The sequence below is a fragment of the Netta rufina genome (genome assembly GCF_964035555.1).
Source record: "Netta rufina genome assembly, chromosome: 8".
Taxonomy (NCBI): Eukaryota; Metazoa; Chordata; class Aves; order Anseriformes; family Anatidae; genus Netta; species Netta rufina.
This window is the reverse complement of record NC_140131.1, coordinates 28245842-28257677: the sequence shown is the minus strand read 5'-3', so window position 1 is coordinate 28257677 and position 11836 is coordinate 28245842. Positions and strand designations below refer to the sequence as shown.

Genomic DNA, 11836 nt, shown 5'->3' with positions numbered 1-11836 from the left:
GTGTACTTTTTCTTTTTTTTTTTTTTTTAAATTATAATTTACTGCTTTCTCCAGGGAAATTTTCACACAAAGATGTAACACTAGATCAAATGTGGTTCCTCAAGATATTATGGTTTTGTTTTGAGGCTGATGTGATTCCATGTAGTTAAATGGACCAACTTTTAGGAGGAGGTTTCACAGTCATCAGTATGACCCCTGTTGTTTTCATCTGACTTTGTTGTAGAGACAGTTCTCAGATAGAGTAGCCCTGCCTGACCCTCCTGCATCTCTGGTAAAACACAGGCAATGAAAAAGGCTGCTTAATTTCTATTCCTAAAGTAGATATGTGGATTACTCAGATGAGCTTTATGCTTTATGTTAGTTTATGCTAGCATGTTAGAGTCGCTCTGCGTAGATTTCCAAGTCTTCTCTTCCTCCCTTATTTTCCTCTCTTCCAAGTACCTGACCTTAAATGATGCCTCTCATTCTCCTTTTTAGATGCCCTGTGCTTTTCAGTAGCATCATAAAATGTGGCTGCTCCATGAGAATAAAGAGCTCTGACCAGGTAAAAAGCTGAGGGAATGCTAGAGGCGAACTTAGAAAGGGAAGGAGAGGAAAGCAAGGGACAGACAGGCTCCTGGCTGCAGCCAGTGCTGCAGACATTTGTGCCACCATGTTTCCCACAGAGGTCTGTGATGGTTGCTACTCCTTTTAGGTGTGGTTGTTATGTATCAGTTTTTCTGCTACCTCCTAACTAGGTGGCAGGTGCACCTTTCTGCTTCATAATGACTGCGAGAAGCAAACCTTGACCACTGCTGTACACCAGAAATCACACAGGATGCTCCCAGACAGGGCCATGATTTCTCACCCTGTAACCCAGGTTTGAGGAGAGAAAGAGCCAAGTCCTGCTAACATCATTCATTCTGTTGTACATGAAGAACTATTTTTGCTTGGTTTTGTTGTACCTTTTATATGGACCCTTATTCAACTGTCAGTACTTTACTCATCTCCTGTCCCCTTGTGCATGGGGAAACAATCTCAGTGTGGAAAGTAGGGGACCTCCTACCAGTCAAATATTTGCAGTCAGTTTGAAAAACAAAAAACACAACAACAGGAAAAACGTTTTCCAATTTCAAATGGAAATGTCACTATTTAGAAGGGGGAAGGTGAAACGTACTTTGTACTGTTGAGAAATGGGAATGCTATGGAAGTTTTTACTCTCTAAGATTCCATTTTTGGCCTCCTCTGACAGTAAATGTAGCTTTGAGCTTAATATTTGTGCATTGAACAAGGCTGCAGGCCTAGAGCAAAGTGAATATTTCTGAAACCATTCTGAGGAGTAACAAAGGATGAGCGATCCCTATACATCAAAATCAGGAAGTTACTGAATAGTGAATGCTATGAAGATTATATATTTATGCATTCTCCAGAGCCTGAGTGTTCACATTGTGCTGTGTTAACTTGTGAGCCAGTTTGGGCAACAGAAACAGAACCACAAAACAGAGCTACTCTCTTACCTGAACTATCATTGATATGTTATTCTAATAGAAAAAGGCATAGGCTTGAGAGATTGACTAAAATATAAAACCTTAACCCTTTTTTTTTTTTTTTTTTTTTTTGGGGGGGGGGTTAATATTTGAGAGAAGGAAACTCTTATGTCAGTAAAAATAATTCTAAACCTTTCAACTTTTCGTGCACTTACCTTAGCTGTTTTAATGAATGGTGCCTGCTACAGAAGTCATTCAAGTCAGTGCTAATGATCTGGGTGACTTCACTTGCCTTTCTGTATAAGATTCTGAGTAAAGTAACAAATAGTAAATAAGTATGTTGGTTTCAGAAACAGTAACTATTAGAATGGTGTCTGTGATCCTGAGCTCTGTTGACAATCTCAACGTTTAGTAAATATTTCTCAGTTAAAAACTCAGGTTTGTGGCTCTACTCTATATTTATTTTGCTCCAGGGAGGTACAGAGTTTGGAGGCTGGGCCCCTGCAAGCCACGCACACAACATCAGGGCCTAGTGCTGTTACAGAACTTGCTGTGCTGTGACTTTTTTTCAGTTTCTCTGTGTATGAAGTATTTTAGAGTGAGAGGGGAACTGAACAGGAGGCTTTGGTGTTCCTACCTTGTCACTGGGATGGCCTTGGGGCTCTGGACAGCTTTGCTGTTTCAGCCCTGTGGACTTGGAAAGATTCTTTTAATTATCTGTTACCTCCTCACAACAGTGAAAAAATAGCAGAAGATCCAGTTTAGAGAACTGAGACTAGAGCAAAAATGTTTTTCTTCTTGCAAAGAATTTTGCTGACCATCACATAAGGCACATAGCGAACACAGAATCAGTAGATGGCTTTGCATGCTGTAAAATAATTCTGACGAGTACTTACATTGTCATCTTTGATGTATGCAGAGGGAGACATGATAAATGTTCCAGCAGCTATTCTGTTTACTGTATCATTTGAAGAGTGATTAATTTCCCATTTTCTTATTATCTGTTCAGGGCTTGTTGACAGTGTTTATGGCAGATATTTTTGGTTTCAGAATCATGAAGGAGGTTGAGTCTCCATGCTGAGTCTTCGGTTGCTCTGAAAATATGAGCTGAGTATGAGAAAAAGCAGTAACATTAGTCACTTGGGTGTATAAGGACTGAGAATCAGAAAATTGGAAGCTACTACCCTTATTAGATTGTAATATCTCATGAAATATATATTAGACGTTGAAAGGCAAAGAAGTGGTCAGCATCATCCACCATAATGCAAATTAACAAAAAGTGATGAAAGGAAATCTGATAACAGGATTGAGGTTTTTACTGGAGAATGAGCTCTGGTCTGAACAGAACAAATGGCATGAAGAAATGATGACATGGCACAACCAGGAGAGGGAAAACATGCATTGACTGCTTATTTGCGTATTTTATCATAACCCATTGACTGGTCTTTGATTTCTTGGTCATCTGCAGTTTATAGAAATTATGTTTTAGTAGTGCATAATGTAATTGAGGCAAATTGGATCAACCAAATTTTAATTTTCATCTGTGGTTTAATCACTGGACTAGTTTGGTTTTGTTATGCTTTGGCAAGATTTAGCTATGATGCCATTGTGATGTTTTTGTTTAAAAACAAACAAACAAACAACAAAATCTTAGACCATACCAGGAATCAGTGAAGACAGTTAGATCCCAGTCCTGATGCTGAATCCTTAATCCTGTCTGTCTTACTGAAGTTAGCTGTGTTTTGATGAGGATAAGGTCTCTCCACCTTTGGGAAACTGGAAACAAAGTCAGGGTCTGGCAAAAGTCTTGACAGAAACTAGACAAAATATGTCCATGGTAGTATTGTGGGCTTTGGCTTCATCCTGTCATTAGAACAGAGCCTTCATTCTCATAGCTGAGAAGAAAAAAAAAAAGCCCAATTTTGGCTAAAGCAGCACATCTGCATGTCTGTATGTTTGCAGCCTTCTTTGCTGTAATAATCTTTGATGTCCTTATTGAAAAAAAAAAAAAAGGAAAAAGAAAGAGTTTATAGCTTTAGAGCAGCCTACTTCTTTGCAGTATTCTTGGCATTGCTTTTTACCAAATCAACAATGAGACTTTTTGATAATTTATATGCCTAGAAATGGAACACAAATATTAACAGTTTGGGGTAAATATAGTAGATATGACATTCAATATCCTGTCTTTTTCATTTTCAAGTTATTTTTGGTTGTCTCATATCATAGAGGATGTTCATTCACAAGAAAATGTGCATGTATAATAGAAAATCAGTTGCTATCATGGCATCTCCTACTAGTCATTAGCACATGAAGCTCTATTTTGTAATTAACAAGGTTGTCTCTGGGGGGAGGAGTCTTAAGTAAATAACTGTGCTCACTTTTTAAGAGAGATTATAGCTTTTTATTTCACAAGATGATTATTGGTCTTAGGCATAATGACTGCCCATTTAGAGTGAAAAGATTAATTGAATTTTAGGAAGTTTTACAGGAGATGTGCTGATCATGATGAGTTGATATTTTCCTATTCTGGATAAGGAAGAAGAAAGGAGAGAGAAAGAGAAGCAGCTTTACGTCTAAACATAGGACAGCTTATACTTCTACAGGCATGGCTTGTCTTTTAGATCTCCATCATGTGTCAATGTTATGCTGGACAGAACATTGCCCCAGTCTGTAATTTTGTTTGTTGGCTTGAGGGCGCTGTGTGTCTACTTGCTGCATTTCCATGCAACATTACAGTGACATACTTGTTTGCAGTGAGGAAAATGTATGCCGTCTCCACTATGGCTTTTCTCTGTTTAAAGAGAGGGTCAAAGCAGCCTAAAGCAATACGTTCCAGTCTGATCTGCGGTAGCACGAAACCTCAAGATCACAGAACATCCAATTTCTGTTTAGTTAGCTTCTAGAGATAAAATCCAGCTGTCATGTATTTCTGTGATTAAACAGGTTTTTCACTTGAAGTGTGAAAAAAAATGATCCTTATTTTCTTATAGGCTTGCTTGAAAACGGAATTTAACTTGTGTAGTCCCAGGTGACATAAGTCACGTCTCTACCTTGGACTCCTTACCAGTTCTGCTTGAGCTAGCTAAAAGAAAGTACAGGAGATGTTGTGTTGCAGTATGTTCTAGGTCATGGTCTAGTTCTTGTCTTCTGTTTCCCATCAATAAATAGGGTCATTGGTCTACCGTGTGGGAGCCTACAGGGATAAGAGCAAGATGATGAAGCACTCAGACAGTGTAGCTTGCAAGACAGTGTCTGGGTAAAGAAGTTCAGAATTCGGTCTTGAATAAGACTTTTGATAGTACTGCATGGATTTGTAGCTGCAGCGGTCAGCATTAAGTAAATGTGAAGTTAGATAGATTAGCCCCTGCTATGTACTGCCAATAAATAGCAGGATCTCCTCTGGTAACATTTCCTGTCCTAGCACTATTGCTCAGTACCTGGCAGGATATGCAGTAAGATTGTTTTTTTGAGGCTGGATGGTCTGGAAGCAGAGCGAAGTTACAGTAATGAGAGTGGGTGAGGTCTGGACAATGAAAAGAAAAAGAATGACCAATCCAGGTAGACAAGACTTGATTTTATTAATAAAATTTGTATTTTCCTCTTTGAGGTGACAGTTACAAACTTTGGTTCAAAAATAAAAGAAAATATGAACAGCAAGAAGTTGACCTTTGAAATCTCACTTTTACATGTATAAACGTGCATGAGAAAGAACCAGTTGGAAATGAGCCAGCAGAAGCTAGTACTATTTAATTTAACAATTTATAAGAAATAGAAACAAACATTTATTTTCAAGTCTTACATATATTATGAAAAATAATTACAAAAGGATTTGTGTTGCAAAGTTAAAATGTAATTTCTACTTACAGCTACCTGAATAAAATATTCAGAGGGAAGGCCAAACCAACTTTTTGGGTGAGATTTAAGAGCTAATGGTAGCAGTTTGGGTCAAAGACAGCTTTGTAGGAAGCAGTCCCCTACGTGTTGCTTAGCAACTATGTAGAATCACATGACCTAGACATATTGCATCCCTGGTCCTCAGTTGAAATAACAGGAAAAAATAATTCATATTAATGGGACAGGCAAATATTGTATAGGACCATTCTGTGGAACTTCTAGTATCCAGTTCAAGAAGCAAACATCCATTATTGCTTACATAAAAATCTAAGTAAACACTGCAAGAAATCCATAAATAACTGTTTTGAATCCAGTTTTAATACTTATGCAGACCAAATAAGCACAATGGAAACAAAATCAGATGAGAAACGTTAAGAAAAAAAAAAAAGAAAGCTATATGAATGATTTAATTCATACAGATTTTAACAGAAGTTTTTTTTTTTTTTTTTCCTTACTTGTTTCCCCTACCCAAAAATATAAACTTGTTTATTTTAGGTATATACAGGATTCTTATGAAATTCTGGAATTAGAAAAGAAAAAAACGTCTGAGGTATAGCACCATGGAACACAGCACCTTTGAGAGTGCTTTCATTATTGAAATTCATCATCATGGAATAATATCAGCAGAAAAGGGATTTGAGTGTGCTGCTCAAGATCTTCCAGTTTTGCCACCTTAAGTTTTTTTGGCGACTTCAAATAACAAAGCTCTTCAACAAAAATATATACAAAGGGATTTTATTATTAATCAAAAATGGAATTGGCTTCACTGGCAATTACATCTTTATTTTTTCAGAATACATACACGGTATTGACAATGTAGTTTTGTAATTGTAAAATAAGAGCCAGATGCAATTCAGAGACACATGCAAGTTTTGGAAATGGACAGAGAAATAACAGTATAGTACTGTACATAGAATAATTACAATTTATTAAACACTTTCATAACACCTCTGTTGTAGTCGAAGGAGCACCATGTCTTTTTTTTTTTTTTTTTTTTTTTACAGCACCAAAAGAATTCAAAGGGTGGTGTTGATAAAGTGAGCCCTATGTTGTCTGTCTGTGCCACAGCATTCTTGCAAAGGTAGTTTAAGTCATGTGATTCTGGCCCTACGAGGGCAACAATAACTTTCTAGATGAGACACACATACACAGCAAGACATTTTCTATGCCATCCTTATTCAAAACTTGCATGTGGCAGGAAGTGGGTTGGTAGCACCAAAGTGCAACATTTTTGTTGATTTGATCTTTGTCTTAAGTTTAACCAAGGAAGCAGACAGGACCAACCTCAAATCCAAACTTTTGGTTCTGATCACCAAAGTCATTGATCATCACATCAACTATAGGCACTTGGTCTATTTTGGGTGTGTTGATTTCAATCACAGTCTTTCCATAGCCCTTTCTTGACTGTTAAAAAAATAAAATAAAAAAAAAAAGCAAATGGTTATATATCAGAGGAGTAAACATGCTGTAGCTCTCCACACTCTACCTCTGTAATGTGGAATTAATAAATGCATCAGATGTTACAAACTGTAAAGTTTATATTTTCATAGGATTTTATTTATAACGTAAATATATTTTCCTCATGGACTGCCTCCTATTGTTATGCTAGTTTGCTTTTAATATTGTGGTCATACTAGCAAATAGTCTAGTTTCAGCACATTGGTGCTGACAGCCTGTATTCGTGCCAGGTTTGTTCCATTTCTGTTGCTTGGCTTATAAAAATAATAATGATTTTTGTTCATATATAAAAATTGAATAAGGGACTAGCGAACTGCAATTGAAAACTACTAAAAGGTAGTCTATTAAAAAAAAAAGCCTTTAGAAAGCTTTTTGTCAGGGGAAAGCTGTAAAATAAATGAATGTTTGATTTCTATTTTAATCGAAAGGTTGGTTTTGTAAAGAATATTCTGAACGTCTACTTACTGCACAGCCATCATGAAGCGCTTTGATGTACGGATTGTTGTCGTAAGACATTTCTTCATCATTTGATCCTAAGAACCTTAGTGCTTTGTCATAGCTGTCAGAAGATGCATCATGCCAAGCTATGGACTGATGACAATTGTAAGTGAAATTTTGTCTGGCAGAGGCACTCAGTAGTTTAAGGAATGTCATTTGGACCATATTAATGGAATTGCCTTCAACATCCAAATAGGAAAGCTGGAAAATAGAAGAATTCACATGAACATTTATTTGTTCCCTTTGTTAAAATGCAAAACAAAATTATTTTTGACAGAAGAACCACATAACTGTCTTTAATAAAAAATAGACCTACACATATCATTTTATGTGATTTTTAAGTTCAATGAAGCTATGACTCTGTAGTTTTTCATGTCATAGCAATATATTTAGGATGAAGAACTATATATTTTAGCTTTGTTCTAATGGGCAAGACAGAGAATTACCCCTATATAGTGATAAACAGCAGAATCTCTTTTGGAATCTGTTTTTAGTTAATTATAAAGTTATGTCAGCCTGCAGGCTCATTTTTGCATATTCAGTATATTTCCAGTTATTTAGACTGAAGCACGGGATTTGTGCTGCAGCTGCTTTACTTAGGTTCAGTGGTAACGTGTGGTCTGCTGGAAGCCAGATCGCACTGTCAGCTGGGTGGGTGAGTACCGGGATTGTTGTGCGTTTGCTGCACAGTGGGACAAGACATGGCAGGTGCCTGCTGTCCAGTGGCAAGAGGCCATGTAACTGCTACATTTAGGGCAAAAGAGCTGGAGCTGAGAAGCATTAAGTTCCTTATTGTTTATATTTGATCCTTCCTTTGATTTTGAAGGATTTTTGATACTTGATTTGTGAAAAACTGGATGCTGTAATGGCCACTTACAAGTTTGCCCCGCTTAAATTCACTAAACCAAGATCCTGGATTCTCCTTTGGCCATGATGAAATTCTAACCTGTGTGGTAAAACAGTAGAAATAGAGATATTTAGAACATATGTTAACAGATAAGTTTTTAAATTACCTGGGACAAATTTCACATAAGATAGTAAAGAATGGTTCTTTCTGAGTTCTCAGCCTCTGTAAAAACACTAAAATGGGATGTTTTTCTGGTATAGAATGCCTTCAGATTAGTGACTTTAAATGGAATCCAAGGTGATAGCTTATAAAGAGGGAGAATTCTATTTAAAGGAGACACTGTTGTCATCTGATAAGATTCAGGTAAATTGTTAGTGTAAATTGTTCCTGTGAATAGTGTCTAAATTAGAGTTTTCACTGGTGTTGATGCTGATAGATCTATCTCATTTGGATAAGCTTTTAGAAAGCCTTCCTCTATACCATATACCACTCAGGGGTAATTTACACCAATGACAGAGGACACTGTTTATATACAGCGTTCTACATATACTTATAAATGAATACATATAAATGAACTCACAAAAGAAACATAGTAAGAGTTTAACTTTCATGTGACAAACTCTAGATTATGCATTTCAACCTGTCACCCAGCTAGCCTACATTATGTAATGCAGTGGAAGGTTAGCAAGCAGGTGCACAAAAGCTCTATTTAAGCAAAAGAGTAGAAATGCTGTTTGTCAACTCAGTGTACCATTTTACTGCTTCATTCCAATTTATGCAAATTTAAATGTAATCAGAAAGACAGATATATGAAAATGTGACAATGTAATTATCCTGTTTAGTTCAACATTGCAATAGTATAGTAGGATATGTCAACAGCCAACTGAAAACACAGATTGGTACTTACTCCTTCAGATTTCTTATCTGGGTAGATGCAAGTTTCCCCACCTGCTGTGAAATTGCAGTACACTTTGAAGGAGTCTCCAGAACAGCCCTGGTTAGGATCAATCCAGTATTCCCCTAAAACATAAAGAAAAGATTTACCTTTGATCATAAAAATGGTATTTGGAAGATTGTAGTCAGGTTTTACTACCTAATAGCCCTCCAGAGACTGTGGTGAAGTTATCTGAATGATATGAAAGCAACCTGTTCTTTTCAAAGAATCACAGAATGGTTGAAGTTTGAAGGGACCTTTGGAGGTCATCTGATCCAACCTCCTGTTCAAGCAGGTTGCCCAGGAACGCATCCAGGTGGCTTTTTAATACCTCTAAGGAGGGACACTCCACAATCTCCCTGAGCAAGTCACCTTCAGTACTGGTCAGTCATCATCACAGGAAAGAAGTGCTTCGTGATTCTTTAATGGAACCTCCTACATTTGTGGTTTGTTGCTGCTGCTGTTTATGGAATATAACACCAGGATCAAAGTCTATTTTTATATAAATCCTTTTGTTTCATTCCTTCCCTTTCAATCCTTCTGTTCCCTTCCTTCTTTTCCCTTTCCTTCTCTCTCTCTGCTTCTCTCTTATTAACTGTTTTTGTCTCAAGCTACACGTTTTCTAATTTTTGCCCTTTCAATTCTTATCTAGCCAGGTGGAAGGGAGCAGTGAGCAATCTGCTGCGTGGTGCATAGCTGCTTACAAGGGTTAAACCACAACAGATTGGCATGATTGAGGATTCCGGCCCTAGAATGCTAGGGCGAGTAAAGGCTGGGGATGAAAGAGAGGTGCAGTCAATCTGAGGTCCATTTAAAATCAGCACATTTTAAAATCCACTATTCTAATTATAACGATGATTTCTGTGATGTGGATCCTTATCTCCAGATAGTTTCACAGCAGGAAAGCAAAGATTTTCTGACACTAACGTTCTAATCGACTTTCAGGCAAATAGTAGAGGTTTTGTAGAGGCATGACAAATCCTTTTACTGGTTCTGTATTCTGAATACAGAGCATAGAAAAATCATTTATCATATTTTTAAAATTCTATTTATTCAGGCTGTATTTATTGAAAACAGTCTTTCCTACATGCAAGTCTTGCCCATGCAGAATTTTGTATTTTAATGACTGCATTTACTTTTATTTTAACCAGAATAAGATTCCTTTGATTTGAAGAAGGCTCCAAACAATAAGCAAATACTGTTAAATGAAGAAGACAAACATGTTTTATAAAAACCATCCATTATTACAGAGGTACTGAATTGTAAAATATGTACTTTTTATATAGCGCACACACTGCTTAACTACTCCTCAAGGCAACCATCTGTTTTTATCTATCTAGAGTGAAAACAACAGAGTATTATTAAGCTGTCAAAATCTATTTTTTCTCCCATTTAAAAACAGAAAAATATTGCTCTGAACTGGGAAAAAATATCCATTGCAATAGAAAAAAAAGTATGAAAGCTTGAAAATTGTGTGAAGGTTGGCTTTCATTGAAAACCTTTCCAAAGGGGGTAAATTCAGTTACGAAAAAAAGAAAACAGAATATAATTAAATGAAAATACTCTTTCAGAGCACAGTGAATTCACGCTATTCTGCATTTTATTATGCTAGTGCTTAGTAGCATTAAACAGTACTAGAGAAACTTGAATGTCCATTTGCTGAATGACATGGAACAAACAGAGGCCATTCTGGACTGAATTATTGTTTCTAAGGATAAAAGAATAGTAACTTTTTGAGAGTCATATTCAATAATAAATCACGTATAATACCTGTGCTGCTTCCTATATTATACTAAGCAGTTGCTAAAATAATTGTCATTTCTTTTAAAAACTAGAAGCTATGCATTATGTCAGTATGCTGACATTTGTGATTTTACTTTCATTGATCTAAATGGCATCAATCTTTTATTCCTCTCCCGTTTGGATAATTCTGGAAATGCAAGGCCTACCTTCCTGAACAATTTTTTTTTTTTTTCTTAGCAACTTGAACGTTTTAACCCCAAAACCAGATCCGGTTTTGTATTTAAAGAATAACGGCTGTTACCAACAGAACATATCTATACTCACATTTCATAAACAGAACCCTTTTATACCTGCAAAAATGGATTTAGTGACACTGTATTTATTGAGCAACTATATTAACCATCTATCAATAATTAATAATTCTGCTAAAGTATCGTAGCAGATCATAACTTCAGCCTTGTTTGCCTTCATCATGCAATATTAACATACCGTCTGGGAAGTCTGGGTGGCAGAGTTGCAAGTCTTTGCAAGTTCGGGCTGGGTTGTTCTGAGTGCCCATTGGATACTTCATATGTTCAATGTCTTGTTTCAGTGAATTCAATGAACCAAATATCTCTTCCATGCCATCGGAATAATCCAGAATGTTATCACCAGCATCAGACACCATATAATCAGGAGATCGTCTAGTCTTTTTGGGTGACTGGATTGGCAGCGGCTGGATTACCTCACCTGGAGGACCCTGAATGGAAAACATACGTTTACCATTTCTGTTGGTTTTCCAAATGTGTAAATACACAGAGGAAGACGAAAGAACATGACATGAAGATGCTTTGAATAGAGCTTCTACAATTTATTTATTTTACTTATTTCATTCATATTTATGCCAAAACAGATTGTGGCAGACCAAAACATTGTTTTGCTCTAAACTCATCCCACTCCATTGCTGTTTGGGGAAGAGTATGTTGACCTCATGCAAGTGAAGAACTCATTTGTGAT

At 36.6% G+C, this 11836-nt stretch overlaps 1 protein-coding gene across 3 annotated transcripts in view; it reads right to left on the bottom strand.

Annotated features, from left to right (window-relative positions):
- Window positions 1-6617: 6617 nt before the first annotated feature.
- The window catches only part of COL11A1 (collagen type XI alpha 1 chain), a gene marked incomplete at both ends in the record, with an annotated part of 142556 nt that continues 137337 nt past the window's right edge, over window positions 6618-11836 (bottom strand). For all 3 annotated transcript variants that reach the window (XM_084291221.1, XM_084291223.1, XM_084291222.1), the window contains 5 exons: window positions 6618-6764; window positions 7284-7517; window positions 8194-8262; window positions 9071-9183; window positions 11330-11579. In XM_084291221.1, coding sequence (XP_084147347.1) covers window positions 6618-6764; window positions 7284-7517; window positions 8194-8262; window positions 9071-9183; window positions 11330-11579 — 813 coding nt within the window. The remainder of the gene's footprint in view (window positions 6765-7283; window positions 7518-8193; window positions 8263-9070; window positions 9184-11329; window positions 11580-11836) is intronic.